The sequence below is a fragment of the Myotis nattereri genome (assembly GCF_964212035.1).
Source record: "Myotis nattereri genome assembly, chromosome: 6".
In the NCBI taxonomy this organism is placed as follows: Eukaryota; Metazoa; Chordata; class Mammalia; order Chiroptera; family Vespertilionidae; genus Myotis; species Myotis nattereri.
In genome coordinates this window covers 93,116,471-93,137,286 of record NC_138081.1, presented here as the reverse complement: position 1 = coordinate 93,137,286, position 20,816 = coordinate 93,116,471, and the positions used below count along the sequence as shown (strand labels likewise).

Here is a 20,816-nt window from a genome sequence, read left to right as displayed (position 1 = left end):
CCGGGGGAGGGAGGGGGGTGAAAGAGACGGTTCTCATCAGTAGCACATTAACCACTATTTTCATACTCTGAAGCTTATGCAACTTACTGTGGCAAATGGGTTTTCATCCTTTACTGGAAAATAATGACTTTTCGAGTAGCATTTTTAAAAATTGTTCTAATGCCTGGTCAGTGTAGCTCAGTGGTTGAGCATCAACCGATGCACCAAGTGGTCACCGGTTCCATTCCCATTCAGGGCACATGCACGGGTTGTGGGCTCACTCCCTAATATGGGGCAGGCAGAAGCAACCGATCAATGATTCTCTCTCATTGCTGAAGTTTCTGTCTCTTTCTCCCTCTCTCTTCTTCTCTGAAATTAATAAAAAATATATATATATATATATATTTTTAAAAGATTATGGTACACCGACTAACCGTGGTTTTAAAAGAACTAAACTTATTCTTTGTTTCTCCTAAAGTTTTAATATTGAAAGCAAATGCACAAGATTTTTACTTTTCTTAAGTGGAGTTCCTTTATTTACTCTTCGCCACTTCTGTTCTAATCATGAATGGTAGACGAACTTTATTAGATGAAAGAGATGTCATTTATTCGGTAATAGTGAGATTTAATCAATTTTCTTCTTATTCATTTAAAAATTTCCTTCCTACGTAGTGCTTTCTTTTCCATTGTGATGTTTCCATCTTAATTTCTCTTGAAAATAGTATTTCAGAAGGAAGTGACTATCTTTGTCTGCCAGATTACCAGAAAGTTCACTAGTACCTTAATTTCATTTAAAATATGACTCCCTAGGGAGAGAATGAGGAATGTAAGTAAGAATGGAGAGCGAGGAGAACTGGTTTACAAATAGAACAGAGTGCCAGTTGCTTCTAGCTACCACGAAATACCACCTCACATGCTAGTGAGGTGGTCAACCTTGGGTGATCGTTAGGAGGAAATAATGACGAGGGCTTAGGGTGCCAGGCAGCTGGGCTTTTGTGAGTAGGAACCGTGAGTAGAGTCATTTTCTTGGAAAGGAATGGCATTTTGGTTCAGGTTTCCCAGAAGCATATCCTGAGGAGAGAATTTGGATGCCAGTAGTTTATTTGGGAAGTGATACCGGAAATACTTGGAGAGGAAATGGGGAAGTGCAAAGGGTAGACAGCTAAGAAAGCTCATCTTAGCAAACAGATGACGACTGTGGGTAACTGAAGCTTCATTCTGCTGGGGGACTCTCAAGCGCCTGTGAAATATATGCACCTCAGACGGGACCTGGGGTCGGTGCACACCAAGTCCTGTGGTCACTGCTGGAGGACTCACCCTGGGGGCAGTGCCCCCTCAGCACCTCAGCACAGGTGGAGAAGAGGGATGTGGCAGCCCGGGCAGCCCTCCCCCGGAGAGATGCAGGTGCTGTCCGTGGGAGTCCTGGCCAGTGGCCCTGGGTGCTTAGGTCAGGGGGATGTGGTGGGTTCCCCAGCAGCACCTGCTACAAGGGATCTGCTTCCCTCGGAGCCCCTTTTTCTCTTGTCAGAGCCTCGGCATCCTCAGCGCCATCATAGTTACCACCATCGACATTTTCAGTCCATTTTTATAATTAATGCCAGGATCTGTGGGGTCTGGAGGAAATTGGGCCTTTCTGTTTATTTGCCAAAAACATTTACTAAATGTTTTCTAGGTAGAATTTCTAGGCATTTGTCAGAATAAAGTATCTTTTGGTCAAAATCCCATCATAGTCATAGGGTAATGTTAGATAAAACCAAATGCAAGAATCCATACTAATAAAAGGGTAATATGCTAATTAGGGCAGACGTCCTTCCAGACAAAGCTGCAGCAGCTGCGAGGGCTGAGGCTTAGGCAGCCGTGGGAGGCTGCGAAGGGCCCAGGCTCAGGCCGGCAGTGGCAGCATCAGCGGGGTAATGGGGTGGCACCTTCCCCTGACCCACCAGCTTGCTTCCTGCAGAGGCAACTTAGGTTTTTAAGGCCAAAAGCTGAGGCAGAGGCGGTTAGGGGCGATCAGGCCGGCAGGGGAGCAAGGTAGGGGCGATCAGGCCAGCAGGGGGGCAAAGTAGGAGCGATCAGGGCTGCAGACAGAGGCAGTTAGCCTAAACCGGCACTTGGACATCCCCTGAGGGGTCCCAAATTGGAGAGGGTGCAAGCTGGGCTGAGGGACCCCCTGCCCCCACGCATGAATTTTGTGCGTTGGGCCTCTAGTAGTTTAATAAAAAACATACCCTAAGTAATATATGAAGGCTATGGTGAGCTTACTAGCATGTTTGTTCTCCAAAGACGTTAAAATATTTCTTTCAGTGGCGAGTCTGATGCAAGGAGGACAGGGAAGGCTGACACACACAAGCAGCTGTTCAGAGGGCTCGGCTGACAATGGACAGAGTGAAAAACCTATGTTATTTCACCTTTGTCTTCTGGGACGTTCGTTCTCTTTTGCTTTCTTTTCGTTCCTTTGCCTAATTCTTTTCAGATAATGAAATCATGAAACCTTAGTTTTTTTATAGTTTTAACAATGTAACAGTATTATATACATCTATGTGAAATGGAGTTCACCTTGAGGTGCTGGATCTACCTGCTTTCTCACTGTGTGCTCTGCCTAAGATCACACAGTAGGTGGCTTACACTGAGACACTTGATACCAAGTCCAAGGTCCTTTCTTTGTGCCATCCATTGACTGCAAATTCTCTTCCATATTAGCTCCTCGTTGTGACTAAAGATGTTTTTCAATCTCACGCTTAGGATGATTTAACTGAGTTCTGGGTTCTGGTCTGAGGTGCCTGTCACTTCAATAATACCACATAACTTGCCCGTTGTATAATGCCCATTAGTTGTCTAAGTTAGAAACCGATCATTTCGTAAATTCTAGCACTTGGATGTTGATTAATTTTCTTCTGAAGTTTAAGATAGTGTTACCTCAATGGACTATGCTGAGCTCTCAATAAATGTTATCTGTTATTAGATGTTAGTCAAGATTATTATAGTTCTTAAAGGGACTTCAGGCATTCTTACTACCAGGTCTGCTTCTGATACCTAGAAGAAAACAAAACAAAACAAAACAAAACATCCTTTTTTTAAAAATTTTTCAGTGCCCAGTGCTAATTGGCTCAACCCTCTGCCTGGTTGCCCAGCAATATGTGCAGAATGGAGGTTGCCTTGGTGTGTAATCTGCCTACTTCCTTTTCAAAAAGGAAGAGGGCACATCCGACAGAACAAAGCAGTGTCATCGTGGACTGTTGCCTATGGAGGGGAGGAAGGGACATTTAGATTAAATGCAATTTTGGGGGGAGGGAGAGAAGGAAAAACTGCTAAAACTATATACAAAATAATAGCAATGTCACTTTGAAAGTCTTAGATTATATCCCACTATGTATAGTCAAAATTCTGTGCTCTGTGGGCCCTTGGAGTCATTATTTGTGGGGTTACATCACCAGGCTTGTATTCAGTTAGGTTCATTGGTTTCTATTCGTTTTTTAATTTTAGGAATTGCTTCTTTTTTTGGTTTGTTTTATTAATATATATCATTTACCCCAATTCCACAGTCAACACTATATTACAAATTACGGCCAGATACGTCTTGCTTTCTTCCCTATGCCTCTACCCTCTTCCTTCCTCCTTTTTTGTTTTTGTTTTATTTTTCCATTCATTCTTTTTGTAGATATAAGCAACTATGTATACTGAGTGAGGCATACCCGATTTCTCTTTCCTTACACAAAATTAGCATACGATATCTGTGGCACTGTACCTTGCTTTTTCTTTTGCCATTTCCTGGAGATTGCCCTATGAGCATATGTCATTTTCTTATCATTATTTTTGGCATGTGGATGCCACAGTTTATTCAACGCCGCCCGCCCCGCACCCCCCCCCCCCCCCCCCCCAATGATAGGCACTTGGATTCTTTACAGTCTCTTTTGTTGCAAAAATGGTGCAATGCACGTGTCATTGCACATCATTATATTAGGACAGATCCTAGGAGTGGGGTCCTGGATCAGAGGGTCCATGCAGTCTTGCTCGTTACTGCCCAGTTTCCATCCATTGCGTTGCTTCTGCATGACCACCAGCCGTGTCTGAGACCGTTTCTCTGTAGAACTAGAACCTTCACAATTGGCTTTATGTTTTCTTCCATCTCAGTTGATTTTAGGCCTGTGTTTTAGAGACTATAATTCAGATTTCTCTAGCGGTCACAAGCCTGTGTGTGCATGAGAATTTAGTGACAACTGTCCTAAGGTGACAAGGAATGGGCAGCTTTGCTTAGAGTTCAGACTTTGCCTGTTCCCAGGGAGCTGGGAGTACTGAGCAAACCACACACCCATTTGGAGAACAGGAGTGTGCAGCTTCTCCGGGTTCTGAGAGGCACTGGGTCACCTCACTTACATTTTATTTCAACTAATCCCAACAATGTTAAATTCATATTTACACATACACACAAAAGCATATTACAAAAAATCTATATTTTGTTTTCAAAATGATTTTCCCCTCAAAGTGAAGATTTTATTTAAAGACCTGTAATTTGTTTAGTGACAGGTTTTGAGGGGGAAATGCTGCAATGAAAGTCCATGTAGATTCTAAGATGCCTCTTGATTTCAGAGTTAGTACAGTGTAAAAAAATATCAGGTTTCTTTGAATCAAGGTAATATGGTTTCACTGAGAATAGAAAGATAATGATACTTTTTATTTTTAACCATGAAATACATAATATTTTTTTTCTATTAGACTTCATCTGTTGCTGGTTTGGTCTTCTCTGACTTAGCCTTTGAAAAATACACATCACTCTTATTTTTCTAGGTCTGCCCTTCTACCTTTCTGACTTATGCAGGTACTTAAGTCATTTTGTCTATTTTGCCACATAATGTGAAAAAGCCAGACTTTTTGATGGCAATGAACGCTCAATTTGTATTTAAATATTAAAATTTGATGTCCTATTTAAATCAATTTTAAAAATATGTCTGAAGGGTGGTGAATTTAAAATAAAATATTTTTGTTTCTAAAATTCCTGTAGTCCAAAACTGAAGCTATAGTTAGGCTTACACCATAGACTGTAAGAAATATTAAACCAATTATGTGTCTAAAGTTTGAACCAATCATATTGAGTCATAAGCAGGATCATCAGAGACCTCATATTTTACCTTCTTTCAAGTCTTACTGACAGCCCAATGGGAAGGATTTCATTGATAGCTTTTTATTCTCCAAACTTTTCCTGCATCTCATGTTTTGAAAAACAGCTTTATTGAAATATATTTTATATACCATAAAATTCATTCTTTTTAAATTTACAATTCAATAATTTTTGGTAAATTTACCGAGTGACGCCACCATCTTAATAAATCAATTTTAAATCATTTTTATTATAGCAATAAAATTCTTCATGCCCATTTTCATTTAATCTTCATTCGCACCCCCAACTCCAAGTAATCACATTCTACCTTTTGTCTCCTTACATTTGCCTTTTTTTCTACACTTCATGTAATGGAATCATACAGATTTCTTGTATCTAACTTTCACTTAGCTTAGCATAATGTTTTCAAGGTTCATTTATGCTTTTAGCATGTGCTCATAGTTCACTAAAGAATATTTCATTGTAAGAATATACCATACTATTTATTTACCAGTTGATGGATATTTAAATTGTTTTTAGTTTGTGTCTATTATGAACAATGCTGCTATAATATTTGCATGCAAATCTTTGTATGGGTGTATGTTTTCATTTCTCTTGGGTAGATACCTACAAGTGGAATTGCTGGTTCGTATGGCAATTATATGTTTATATATTTTAGAAACGGTTAAACTGTTTTTCCAAAGCAGCTTCTACATCTCATTTCATCACTTTATTGTCAGGGGGGAAAAAAACAGTTTCTTAATATTCATTCATTTATAAAACTCATTTTTTATTTCACAGGCATTGAACACTTGCCTTGTCCTAAGTATTAATGATCCTATCTAATAAAAGAGAGACATGGTAATTAGCCATACCTCCGCTACCCTTCCCATTGGCTAATCAGGGTGATATGCAAATTAACTGCCAGAAAAGATGGCGGCCGGCAGCCAGGCAGCTTGAAGCGAACATGAGGCTTGCTTGCTTCACTGACGGAGGACTCCAATGTTCCCTGCCTGCGGCTGCCGGCCTCTGAGCTTGCAGTTTGAAACATTGTTACAAATATAGAAGATAAACAAAACCCCAGAAACCTGCTTTCAGCCAGCCGGGATCTCAGAGCTGGAGTTAAAACAGTGTTTCAATTATAGAACCCAAACAAACCAGATACCTGCTTTCAGCAGCCGAGGCCTAAGAGCTGGAGCCAAGCCTCAGAGCTAAAGCTGGCCCAGAATAAAAAAAAAAGAAAAAAAGGAGTGGTTGGGAGCTTCAGTCACCCACCAGCCTGAAAACAGCCCTCAGCCCCTCACCCAGACTGGCCAGGCACCTCAGTGGGGACCCCCACCCTGAAGGGTGTGTGACCAGCTGCAAACAGCCATCATCCCCTCATCCAGGCTGGCCAGGCACCCCAGTGGGGATCCCCACCCTGAAGGGGGTGTGACCAGCTGCAAACAGCCATCATCCCCTCATCCAGGTTGGCCAGGCATCCCAGTGGGGACCCCCACCCTGATCCAGGACACCCTTCAGGGCAAACCAGCCGGCCCCCACCTGTGCACCAGGCCTCTATCCTATATAGTAAAAGGGTAATATGCCTCCCAGCACCAGGATCAGCGGAGCTGCGAGGCCTCCTGGCACGGGATCAGTGTGATAGGGGGCAGCACCCAAACCCCCTGATCGCCCTGTGGCTCTGTGTGTGACAGGGGGCGGGACCACAACCTCCCTATCCACCCTGCTCTGTTTGTGACAGGGGAAGGCACCCCAACCCCCTGATCAGCCCTGCTCTGTGCCTGATAGGGGGGAGCTCCCCAACCCCCTGCTCTGCCCTGCTCTGTGTATTACAGGGGGCGGTGCCCCAACTCTCCTATCGGCCCTAGTCTGTGAGTGACAGGGGGGAGCTCCTCAACCCCCTGATCAGGCCTGCTCTGTGCGTGAGAGGGGGGAGCTCCCCAACCCCCTGATGGGCCCTGCTCTGTGAGTGACAGGGGGGAGCTCCCTAACCCCCTGATCGACCCTGCTCTGTGCGTGACAGGGTATAGAGCCCCAACCCCCCTGATGGGCCCTGCTCTGTGAGTGACAGGGGGCAGCGCCCCAACCCCCTGATTGGCCCTGCTCTGTGCATGACAGGGGGTGGCGCCGCAACCTCCCCATCGACCCTGCCTTGAGTGTGACAGGGGGCGGTGCCCCAACCCCCCAATCGGCCCTACCCTGAGCGTGACTGAGGGTGGCATCACAACCTCCCGATCTGCCCTGCTCTGTGCATGACAGGGGGCGGCACCCCAACTCCCCAATCAGCCCTGCTCTGAGCCCTGCTCTGCACCTAGGGATTGGGCCTGCCCTCTGCCACCTGGGAGCAGGCCTAAGCCAGCAGGTCGTTATCTCCCGAGCGGTCCCAGACTGCGAGAGGGCACAGGCTGGGCTGAGGGACCCCCCCTCCCTCCCGAGTGCACAAATTTTTGTGCACTGGGCCTCTAGTATAATATAAATGACAGGAGTATTTCCTTCAAAGTACACACAATCTATTGGGGAAACAGGCACATAACCAGATAAGCAAGTATAGCAAGAAGTATTTAAGTGAAGCCCACCCTTGGTGCTGGGTGCTGAGGGAAGGCACTTATTCTAGGCTGAGGGAATGGGGAAGGGTGAGCACCTTTGAGACTGTGGAAGAATGAGTACATGTCCTATAAAAATATTGATGTTTTAAAGTGGCATTCATATTATATCTCAAAAGTGCCTCTTTCTTCGGCAGTCTTTCCTGTGTAGAAAGAAAGCTGAGGGATCAGTTATGGAGCTGAGATTTTACCAGATATGACTGTGATTTCTTCCCCAAGGAACTTCCTACAGTCTTGGGAGAGGAAATAATGTTTGTTGGGTGCCCATTAAGTGTTTTATTTACCTGAACTCATTTAAGTCATATAACAACCAATAAGTGATAAATCTATGATATGAACCTCAATTTACTAACTCCAAAGTCAAGCCTCTGTCCACCATATATGAGTGCTAATTAGGTTCCATCTTATGTGCTGTGACTTCCTAGAGGAGTAGGATGGGAATGATGCTGAGGATACCTATAGGCTCAGCAGAAAGGATAGCTCTGATGGTTTAGGAAGAGAGGAAGGGGCGGGGCAGGTCCTTTGGGCGCCATACAATGGCTGTCCATCCCTAAGCTGTGTTATCTTACTACTGATGGGAAGATTCTAGATGACTTTACAGGTGACTATCAAACTTCTCTAGTAAAATGTGTATCTAGGATTAGTCCAGTGCTGATTCAGGAAGATATCTTTTGATTCTCCTTTATTTCATCTATGCTCTCTTTATTCATTGTATGTAATCTCAATAACCTAACTGCAAGACTAAGGCACTGATTCATGTATGTGGTATGTATGTGTTTCAGGCAGAAAAAGCTGAAGGATTTGTCAACCTGCCTGACTTCACTGTGGAGAAAGCATCTGAATGCAGAAAAAAGCAGTAAGTTGTCTATTATTTCCCACAAAACTCTGAGCCAGGATAATACTATCCCTTCATAAAGTTCCTTGGGTGATGTGGTGATTTGGAAGTTAATGAAAGTAACACTCAATGTCTGAGAACTTTGAGCTTCATGGGTTGGCACCCCAACAATAATAGAAGCTTTTAACCTCTTATTTTCAGGAACTGCATTTTGTGGAGCAGATGGGTTTTAAAACCCCATGGAGCTTTGACATGGCATGTTGTTGACGACTGTGTCTGTGACAGAATTAAAAACAAGCTCCCTTCCAGAACTGGCAGGGAGGTCAGATGTCAAAGTTTTGTCCTTGTGAAGAGAATGACTAGTTAAATAGAATTCTCCAGAGCTGTCTATATTATAGCAAGACTACTTTTCCTTAGTTTATAATAGAATTATCAGTAGCAATCTTCAAATTGAATTCTCTTGAGATGTCTTAGACTTGGGGATGACACCTTGATGTAATGTAAGTTCCAAAGATTTGAGAACAAACAGGAAAAAGAGTCACCAGCTGTGGTCCTAGTTTTGTTGAGAAGGGAATAGCCCAGAGAGTTTGGACTTGTCTAGAACTCATGGCAGGGCTGGCTCTAGACCAGCTATCCAGCCTCCCAGTCAGGTGTTCTTGACAGCATCCAGCTGCATTTTGCATATGTGTCCTTTTCACCTTTTTCTTAATCTTTCTTCTACCTTTGACATCTTTTCCTGTTTTGTTAGAAAAAGGCATTTCCTGCCCTAACTGGTTTTGCTCAATGGATAGAGCGTCGGCCTGCGGACTCAAGGGTCCCAGATTCAATTCCAGTCAAGGGCATGTACCTTGGTTGCGGGCACATCCCCAGTAGGGAGTGTGCAGGAGGCAGCAGATCGATGTTTCTCTCTCATCGATGTTTCTAACTCTCTATCCCTCTCCCTTCCTCTCTGTAAAAAAAATCAATAAAATATATTAAAAAGAAAAGAAAAGCGCATTTCCTTTGATCTATGTTACTAGTATCAGCAACTGATTCGCTTATTTCTAAGAAAATGAATAAACTGGTGCTAGCTTTAAGCCCTTGCCACGATGGTGTAGCTGCACATATCCAGTGATACACAAGTTTGTGATGATTCTTGTAGTTTGGACCAAACTATTTATAAATGTCCTTGCCCCGTACTGTAGGACTTCCGGTCTAAATGGTAAAGGGGAAACACTTTATTATTTGTTATCTTTAATGTTTTATACTTTTATTTGAAACTAAGTCTACCTCATATGTTTTATGCACTAGAGAGTGGCTGGATAAGGTTTTTGATGGGTTATCACAAGTTTTATACTGGATTATTTTCATGTAAACAAATGCTCACACTTATGTGATTGAATTAGACTGTTCTTGAAGGAGCTGATCTAAGTATTTTGAAGTGACACCTCCATCACTCTATATTTTAATGTATTATCTCAATAGCAAAGAAGTTAGTAAATGAAAATAAAAGAATACGCCCGTATGTTTTAAATAGAAACCACTGACACAGTCCTGTTCTGGATGTTCATACGTGATGAATTAACCCTCTGTTCTCGAAATGAAATAGAGATTAGACAATAGGTATTTCATGTGACTAAATGACTTCCTGTAAAGTGACAAAGAAAGCAGGTGCACTTACTGTATTTATATTTGACTGATTTATTTTCAAACCCATTGATGACTCCAAGCACTGATTTTGTATGTGTCTGTGCTTTCCCCCTGCAAGTGCTTTCAAGATCAGCCATCCACAGATCAAGACCTTTTATTTTGCAGCTGAGAATACGCAAGAAATGAATGTGTAAGTAGAGGGAATTGCTAAATCCAATCTCTAGGGGAATAGTCTTACTTTGGACAGGTGTTTGAATTTTAATCAGATGTTCATATCCGTTATTGTTTTATTAACTTCTCATGCTTTAAGGATTAATCTCTTTAGCAGCTACAAAGTCTTCTTGCTTTCTTCTCTAGTATTTGGGAGCATTTTTTGGAGAGCTGTACATATCAAAACGGCTATTTTTGGAAGAAGTAATGAGAATCTTCTGAGGGAACCACTAAGTTGAGAAAGGAAGAGACAAATAATTGTAAGAGAATGTTAAAATGAGAATCAGAATCACGGGGAGAAGGCTGGAAAGTATTATATAACTGATCTTGTAGCTTTCAGAATTCTGGTCTTTATAGTGTCTCATATGTGCTGTGTGATACCATGATGATTCATGCATTTATTAGCTCTCCATGTGCAATCACAAATATTTTGCAGAACATTCTTGTTCAAGGTATAGCTGACATAAGTTTTATGCCCCTAAATTCCTGATTCCCATTTGTTCTGTTTAAATAAGTGGACTGTATGCATCTAGTACTACCTGCTTGAGGCTTCAGAGAGCACTCTAAGCTTTATTTTCAGGATTCTTAGTGTCTTTCTCTCTCTCTTTTTTTTTTGGGAGGGGGGTTGTTAATCCTCACCTGAGGATACTTTTTCCATTGATTTTTTTTTTTTTTAAAGAGACTGGAAGGGAGGGAGGGAGGAGGAGAGAGAGACACACACATAGATCAGTTGATTGGTTGCCTCCTGCACTCGCCCCCGGACAGGATGGGAGATCAGACCTGCAATCCAGGTATGTGCCCTTGACTAGGAATCGAACCCAAGACCCTAGTGCACTAGGCTGACAATGGCTACGGCAAGAATTCTTAGTGTCTCTTATTACCTTACATAATTAACTAAAATATGTCTATGGAACACCTGCTATTGTCCCATTGTAGCAGATCCAAGGCACTAGAAATAAAGGATGCAGACATGATTCATTCATGGAGTTTATGGCTTAATCTATTTTATTTATTTACATATAATGATTTTTCTGTTCTATCTGCCGTATATAACTTCTTTTTGCCTTCTTGCTCTAGAAACTTAAAGAAAAACTGCTTTTCACCAAGCATACACGAACAAGCACACACATACCTTATAGGATATACCGTGAGCAGTCCAGTCTAGCTAGAAGCCTTCTCATTGGTTCCCTACACTCATCTCCCCACCACGACCCTTCATGTGAGGGCAGAAGAGCTTCTTATTGAGAAACCCAGTGTTAGAAATAGCAAGGCAAGGAATTGACAATTGAGTCTTTCAAACAAGTCTTTTGTTTACTTGGAGAAAGAGAGAAGTGGTTTCTTCCCTCTTTCTGATTTTAGCTTTTCCTTCCTGGCTTTCTCAAGTGTCTGAAAAAAATAAGAGCAGACACACAAAAGGAAAAGATTTTTAAAACTTCACTGTCAAAGCTCTTTTTTATTTACATGAGTAACTCTAAATCCTATTGACTAGCAAGCCCTAGGGGTGAAAGGGGTGTGTGGAAAGCTTAATGTCTTGCCTAGCAGTATTTGGAGCCCCAGTTAGCCTGGAGCTGAGCCATCCATTAACCCCAAGTGGCCCCCCTCCCCCACCTCCCCTCACAGCCTCCTGCTGTCCCTGGCTTCTCTCAAACAGGGTCTTGTATCTCCAGCTTCCTTCCTGTCTACATCCTTCCTACCCATCCTGTGGCTGGATCTTTCAAAGTGGTTCTGTTCTCTCTGACGAGGGAAGGGTGAGACCGAGTTTACCAGAGAAACAGCTAGTGCTCAGTGTTTTGTTATCTGTGAATTTCTCTTCCGGCATCGCAAAATACATTTGTGAACCAGTACAAAGTTATTAAACCCGTTACAGTTCAGGCAGATTTGCTCTATAAACCACACATCTGTATTACTTTGCTTCTTGCTCACCCTCTTTTCCAGTTTATGTTTATGTTTCTAGTCCACTTATCGTCAGTTTTTGTGTTTTCCATTTGCAGAATCTGACAGCAAGCAGCGTTGCATGAGTATTAACTACTAGTATAACTAAGACATACACACTCTGCCTGGTCGGCTAAGTCAAAGCCTTTCGTAGTTACCGAAGCCAAGATCTTATTGCCAGTCTATGCTGTGAAGATCTGTTAATTTTACTTGAAATTATGTTAACACTTATCTTTCCAGCTTACAAGCAAGGTGTAAATTGAAATTTGAATGTAAGGTGTTCTGATCCCATAGTTTGGAATGACCTTTAGAGTTTAAAACTGTCCATGCGGCCACTCATAGACAAACGGCCCATTTTGTCTGTGCCCAAATGTATCATAATTTCTTTCATTTATGATACACTAGAGGCCCAGTGCACGAATTCGTGCATGGGTGGAGTCCCTCAGCTTGGCTGGAGATCGCGGTCGATCTGGGTCATCTCGCCCAGTCCCAATTAGGGCCGATCAGAGCTGGCCGGCTGGGGGGAGGGACTGCGGGTAGGTTAGCTGGCTGCAGGAGGTTGGCTGTGGGAGGGCACTGACCACCAGGGGGCAGCCCCTGCATTGAGTGTCTGCCCCCTGGTGGTCAGTGGGCATCATAGAGACTGATTGACTGGTTGTTCGGTGGACGGGTCATAATGGCCACGTAGGCTTTTATATACATAGATTGTTAAGTTTTATTATTCTGAAGATGGCTTTTCTAATAGCCATCAATGCAGAATCTCTTGGGGCCTCCAGGCTAACGTCTCCCACAAGGCTGTTCATGTGGTGTTGAAGGGTTTGTTCTGCATTAGCCCCTGAGGAGTTTCTTTTCCTACTGAGGTGGCCTGTTGGAGCCAGTACATCACGTGGCTGCATGTTTCTCAAGGGGGTGCCGAGATGCTGGGGAAGGAGGCGTGAGGGCATCTGGAGAGACGGGTTCTGCTTTAGAAACCCTCCTCTTTGGGAAACGGCACTTTGGGTGGTGACATTTCTCTCTGGGACGATGGAGGGAAAGGCAGTTAAGGTTAATAGCTGTGCCGTGTGCTCTGAAGGGGCCCTCGATGTATCAGGACAGGGTAAGTGGTGAAGGGGAATGAAAGAGCTGGTTTCTGAACAGAGGCCGGTGGTAGCTGCCTTTCTCCCACGGTGCTTGCGGGAAGCATGTGCTTTGTTTTCCCATCAATTTCTTAGCACTTGTGTTTCTCCAACACACACATTCCCGGCAAGTCAACATACAACACACTCCCGGGAACATCTGTCATCTTCTGTGTAAATACCAGTCTTATTGTGCATCCATCTATTTAGCCACAAATAGAAAATTTTCTACTGCCTCGATGTTTAACTAAAATGTTCTTAGCAAAGGAGGTGCTCTAAGCCAGTGGGTGCTGGAAAGAAAACGCTCAAACAAGATTCTGATCAATCGCCAGTTTTTCACAGCAAGTAACTGACCATGGAAATTACCAGTAAAAAGACACGGTTTTTGGGTAATGGCTGGGAGGAATCCTTTTTTATTATCAATACCCTTCCATTCTGCTGTTTCTGTATTTTCGTGTCATTGCTTGTTTCAGGCATTCTCAATTTAAAACCATTTTTGTCTTGATATGTCAAAATGTGTTGTTTATTTCACTTTTATATACTTTTTTGGGGGGGGATTAGCTTATATAATTATGAAATTATGTATAAACTAAGAATGAGTTTATTTTTGGTATTTTTAAAGTGAATCATTAAATTCATTGTGCTTTGCCTGATCAATGTTTAAAAATGTGCTTTTAAATATTTCTTTTAGTTAGGTGACACATAAAATATATTCTTGTAAAAATCATATAATACAGCCCTAGCTGGTTTGGCTCAGTGGATAGAGTGTCAGCCTGCGGACTGAAAGGTCCCAGGTTCAATTCTGATTAGGGGACATGCCTGGGTTACGAGCTCGATTCCCAGTCGGGGGCATGCAGGGAGCAGCCGATCAATGATTCTCTCTCATCATTGATGTTTCTATTTTTCTTTCCCTCTCCTTTCCTCTTTGAAATCAATAAAAATATAGATAAAAGAATCATATAATACAGAAGTATGCAACGTGAAAACCTCCTCATATCCCCAACTTCTCTCCCTGGGATTAACCACTTTTAACAGTATGCTGTATAGCCTTCCTGAGGCTTTCTTTGCATATCAGTTTGTGGATGTATACAGATACATAGTTTTAAAAGTACATGGAATCAGCCTAAACATGTTTTCACTTTCTTTTTTTCACTTCACAGTATGGTAGGATTTTCCAGGTCATTACAAGGCTTCCCACCTGTCCTTTTATTAGCTCCACCATAACACAGTCCTGATAGAATCAGTGCCATACTTGATCCATTTTCCTATTGATGGACAATTATATTGTATTATGTTTTATTTTCTTGTTTTTGTCATTTGTGTAATGAAGTTGTGTTTTGTAGGCTAGATATTTATAGTTAGACTCATTGGGCAAAAAGGATGGATATTTAAAATTTGAATACTATCATTGAATTGCCTGCATTGAATTGGCCACATCAATTTTCATATTCAACTCAAAAAAGATTACAATGTTTTCTCCTAAATTCTAGAAATCAAAAAATATTTAAAATGTTGCCCATCTAGTGATGAAAAATATTTTTCTGTGTTTGAATGTGCATTACCCAAAAAACAGTGGAAGCTGAGAATGTTCTCCATATGTTTATTAGCCATTTGCATTGTTTTGGTAGGATTTCCTGCTTCCTTGTTTTGTTGTTTATTCTGTTGGGTCTTGATGAACATTTTTCCAGTGCCAATGGCATGAGCTGGGCCCAGGTATTATTCCAGTTTTAAGTGGCCGTTAAGAGCCACTCATGGTGCTGAAGGGGTTTTCAGAGATGAGGCTGAGACTCACCTTTTCCTCGCAGGCAGTCCTATTTTATTTATTTTTAGCAATCCAGTTCATTTTATATTTTCTGTTAAAAAATGCAGCAAGGCCATGGCAGGTGGAGGGCTGGGTAAAGATTCCTAACTGATTGACAGGTGGGAATGTGCAATACTTCTGTCCTTGGTGTGTGGCCTGTAAGTTGTTCATGAGGCGTTACAGGTCTCAGGGAAGTGAAAGGGATACTAGTAAGTGAATCCTGAAGTGCATAGCATTGTTATTTTGTTGGTGTCGGTAGACTTAGGGCAGTATTAAAGGCTCTGGTTTCTCAAAAGTAATACACAATATGGAACATCTTTTAAAAATACAGAAAACTGGAAAGATGTGGAAAATTAATTGCTTGATGATCACCGCCCCCAAATAGTATTTTCCCTTTAAATAGGTTATATAGTTAGGAGCATATGAAATAGACCTTTTATATCTTTTAAAAATTCAGTGTTATAAAATATGTTCCTAGCAAAACCCTTGAGAAAGAACTGCAGTCACCTGAAGTCATAAGCCAAGTTTGAGTTCCTTAAGGGTCATCTAGTTCTATTTTTGTTATTGATGTTTAGTTGGAATTCATGGCCAACAAAATGGTAAATCAATAGAAGAGATGACATGGACAGTTTTTGTTTTACATAACATTATTCAGTTTAGGTATACTATCTAGCTCTAGCTAGATCTTTTACTGATTAAAATAAAAATTCTGGCTTAAAAATGTATCATCTTTTCTTTATTTTTGTGTGAAATGAACAGACATTTTAAGAATTACAGAGCTAAAACTTCAATGGTAAAGTTGCTAAACTTAATAATAAAGATTTTCATGGTTGCTAACAATTTCAAATGTACAATTGCAAAAAATATGTTTGTTCATCTATTTAGAATATGTAATGTTACCCACAGTAGTCAACTGGATAATGGGCCACCTCATTTCTTTTCTTTTCTTGCAAAGAATGCCCTGAGTAGCCTGGCTGGCATGGCTCAGTGGTTGAGCATTGACCTATGAACCAGGAGGTTATGGTTTGATTCCTGGTCAGAGCACATGCCCAGGTTGAGGGCTCAGTCCCCAGTGTGGGGTGTGCAGGAGGCAGCCAATCAATGATTCTCTCTTCTCATTGATGTTTCTATCTCTCTATCCCTCTCCCTTCTTCTCTAAAATCAATAAAAAATATATATTTTATAAAGTGCCCTAAGTAATGAAAATATTGTGAAACCAGAAGTCTTACGTTTCAATACCACAAATTTGTGCTGGAAATGTTTAGACTGACCGTAGGATTCTGACAAGTGTATTATAAAGTTTGGCCCAAAATCTTCTTTCATGGTCTAGGGAAAGGTGAATCTCTTTGGTCAAATGTTTATTTTCTATTTAAATTGTAGGTGGTTAAACAAGCTTGGATTATCTGTAACCCATCATGAATCCACTACAAAAGACGAAGGTATGTTCTATTTTAAAATTATGAAAATTTAGCAAGAAAATTAGAATAGGTTGAAAAAAACCATGTCAAGTTCTATACATTGCCTTGTCCTAATGAAACATTCGTTGGCATTTAAAATTATCTGAGAACATGCAGAGACAATCGCACAGACTCGCCAGCATGGAATCGAGCTTCCTCTGCTGGCTGTGCATACTGTTCACACTTCACCCACTCGTTAGCAACTGGAGGCTTCAGTGACATCTCACACAATTGCCAATGCAAATGTTTCATTGCCTCACTTACTGGATTCTTACTCATAGGCATCATCTCATCATGATCTAGACAGGTAACTTTCATCCCACTGTTTCCTCTCTGATATTTTAATATTTCCACCAGATGTGTGCTGAGCATAATTACCCTACGTTTGTATTAGGAACCTGAAGGTCAGGTTGGGACACAGGCCGAATCTGTCTTTCAGCCCAGTCTGTAGCTTTCCGGGTTCACAACTACAGGCTTCTGATTCTCCTTAATGATGCAAGTGCTCCTTCATATGGAAAAGAAGAGGCGTTAGGTGCCAGGGTCGCAGAGCTGATGCTATTCTGAAATGCTCAAACCACATAAAACTTGGCAATTGGAACTAGAGAATTATATCTTTGGATAACCAAATCAATCAGTCTTAATTTAGACATAGAACGGTGGCAACTAGGCTTAAAACAATAGAGAGATGCATTACAATACTGTGAAATCAATGTGCTAACTGTCTCCCTGGTCCTATTTCCCCAAAAATAAATGGTTCTAGTTGTAAAGTCAGAGGGAAGGTGGGGAGGGTAGGTGGGTGGGAAGAGAAAAAATAAAGAACTTGTATCCATGTATGCATAACCCATAGACATAGACGATAGGGTGGTGAAGGCCTGGGGTGGGGTTAGGGGAGGTGGTTAGAAGAGGTCAGTGAGGGGAAAGGGGGGCAGATGTTATACTTTCAACAATAAAGATTTAAAAAAATAAAGTACATTGATATGTTGAAAAAAAATAACTACATAAAAGCCTCTCCTTATCCTGGTACCTAAGGCCTTTCATGATATGGCCTCAAGGAACCTTTCAGTTTATTTTTCCAGCATCTCTTTTAGGGGCTTCATATCGTTGCACTGTTGGCCTGCTACTAGCATCACTCTTGGCACCACTGATGGTTTGCTCATTCTTTCAATTTCAGCTCATTATGGTTCCTGGGATCAGAATTAATCACTATTGATTTTATGCTCTCTTAATATATGAGGAATTATTTTATTTTGCCTGAGCTACCTATGGGGAGGCCTCTTCCTGTGGGTTGGACGCCCCTTGAGGGCAGAAACCCTGATGTGGCCACTGGTTTTCCCTTCTCCTGTAACCCCCTTGCACCCAATAGCTCACTAGATGAGTACTTTCTGAATTGGGTTCGAATTGCACTAACCAGATGGACAGACCTCTGCTCGTGCATTATGGCGTAAGTGATAACCTGTGCCATGACCATGGAAACATTAAGCATTTTCATTTTTGTTATAGAATGCTACAGTGAGAGTGAACAGGATGATCCAGAAATAGCTGTGGAGACAGCACCGCCTCCTATCTCTTCGGAGACTTTGTCCCCCTTGGTATGTACCCACGAAATTAGTCTGCTATTCATTGATCAAGTGCATGGATGTCGTTCCCTCCAATTGGTTAGAAATGACCTTGACTGATAAATTTTTAGAAAGGCTAAATTAAGATACTTGCCAAAGAACAAGTACAATTCTCAGGGTGCTGATTTTGAGCCTTCTCCATAGCAACCCACTCGTATGACAAACTTGGAGTACTTGTGCGTGACCCACAGATGTATCATTCTCAGAGGATTCGCGGTAATAAAGACGGCTTCTCGGTGACAGGCCAGTGCTTGCATAGACTCATTTTGTAACTTTTATTTATACCTTACTTACTCTCAGAGAGAAATGAAAGGGCCGTGCCTAGGTGCATATGCTACAATGTGAAATTAATGTAAAGGTGATAAAGATACCAGCATTAAGAGAAAACTAGAGCCAGAAAGATTGCTGGAAGCCAGGAGTGGGTTTAGTGCATTAAATCTTCACAAGGAATGATTCTGTATATTCACTAGAGAACAGTCCAGGTTTGAGTCTAAGCTTTGAAAGTATCCAATGTAAGTTCGGGTTATTAATGGATTTTTGTTTGCCAAGTCCTGGATTTAAGGTGTTACATATCAATTAGATAATAACCTCTCCTGTTTTACCCTCTGCCAGTGCAGGTTTATGGTCACTTTTCTAATTTATTTGGCTAGCAGCCAAACCATAAATAAATATTTACTGAATGAATGTTTTTTAAAAAATATCTATTAAATAGGATTAGCCAAAATTAAATGAGATATAAATAAAATTAAGTTTTGAATATGGTAAATTTTGGACCAGTTTTTGAACTAGTCTTGCAGTCTATCCTTTCTTCATACATTCATAGCTTTTTGTTAATGTGGTCTTCCTCTTTTGGAATCAGTCTCTGAATTGTGAAAAATCTTTTATTTTATCTATATAAAACTTAATGATATCTCCAGATCTCAGAGGGTCTCCTAGCTCTTAACAATGTTCTTATTTGATTACCCTTTATTGCTCCTAAAGAAGTTGAGGGGGTCTTTAATAGATGTTCCTTGTTGATTTAATAGAGAAGCATATGTTTCCGTTGAATTTCTCTCTCTCTTTTTACTCCCTTTCTCTTTCTCCTATTTTAACCTGTAACATAAAAGGATTGGTTGGTTTTCCCTCCTTGTCTTCCTGAAATTCCTTCTCTCTCCTACGGTGCCCCATTTATGACTCTTGTATGATTTATTTTAGTTCTAAAATACTGTGATTTCCATTTTTTAATGGCAAATTAGTATCATAGATTACTAGAAGCATTGTCAGGTACCCAGGACTTTACTTGGTGAAAGTAAATGCAACCAATTATTGTCTTAGATGAAGGGTCATGACTCAGCCTCATTGTGCCATGACCGTCTCACATGCCATTACAGGGAATGCTGTTTTAAAACAAATAATTGAAGGGGTGCTTATGAGACCAGTAAGTTATGTCATTGAAGTGGAAGGATTCTTTAGAATTTGGGGGTCATCACTCATATGTTATTTCTTCAAGTTCTGTGTTGAGCATTTTCTGGAAGGCCACTAAGACTAACATTTTTTCTGAAGAAATATGTTAGAAATAGATAAATATTGAAGAGCTAGATTTTATTTTTCTTAGAAATAGAATATGTTCCTCATTCTTGCATATTTCCCAGGCAGATTTTGTTTCTTCTTGTTTCTGAAAAACAGACATGTAAGACACTTGGTTAACATAACATTTAAGCTTTTTATTTAAACAGATGAAATTTTAAAAATCATAGTAACTTTTTTCAGAGTGTGACTCAAGTTGTTGTTTTGGCTCAATCTCATGCAGTCTAGCTTTGACTGAGCTATGCAAGCCTAGGTAAAAACAGTACCCCGCCCCCCCCCCCCCACTCAGTTCTTGTTTTTTTTAAAAAAATTGGGTAATAAACTTTCATTTTGGAATGATGAACTTAGAAATATAAAATCATATTATCCTGGAAAATTTTCTCAAAAAATTTTAAAATCTTGACCTAAAAATGTAGTCTAATATCCAGTCGTTCTAATGGCTGTGGAGGAAAGATGAGCTGTAGGACTTCAGCACTACACGGACGTGGACCTCTGCTTCTAGTGGCTGAATCACAGGGGACACGACAGGGTCTTCAATGAGTGAACAAGAGGTGTTTGTTTATGTTCCTTTTCCTTGAGAAGGCTTCACAGGGTGGGTAGTGGACGAGACATTCATTTATTCACAGAGAAGTTAGAAATGCGAGCTTTTTGACAGGCCTAGTAAAAAAGCTCAAAATAGATAGGAGTCTGTAGGTTTTATGGAAGATCATTTGTAGAAATCACTATCCATGATTCCCTGAAATCACAAAAGAGCAAAAAAACAACCAACTTCGTCCACCTTTAAGACCCAATATTATAAATGACAAAGTGATTTAAGAGCTATCACAACCATTAAAAACCTATCCTGCATACCAGGTGGGGCAACAGTTGTTTGTATGGAAAATAATACAATAACTAATACATAATAAATACAAGAATAAACTGTGTTTTGCATACTGAAAACTGTAAACCTACTTTTGCTCCACCCTGCATTTTTCC

The 20,816-nt window shown here is 41.1% G+C and overlaps 1 protein-coding gene across 1 annotated transcript in view; it reads left to right on the top strand.

Moving 5' to 3' along the window:
- The window catches only part of IPCEF1 (interaction protein for cytohesin exchange factors 1), a 61,980-nt gene that overhangs the window by 7,441 nt on the left and 33,723 nt on the right, over nucleotides 1-20,816 (top strand). The window contains exons 3-6 of the mRNA XM_081094757.1: nucleotides 8,460-8,533; nucleotides 10,260-10,331; nucleotides 16,580-16,638; nucleotides 18,157-18,245. Coding sequence (XP_080950883.1) covers nucleotides 8,460-8,533; nucleotides 10,260-10,331; nucleotides 16,580-16,638; nucleotides 18,157-18,245 — 294 coding nt within the window. The remainder of the gene's footprint in view (nucleotides 1-8,459; nucleotides 8,534-10,259; nucleotides 10,332-16,579; nucleotides 16,639-18,156; nucleotides 18,246-20,816) is intronic.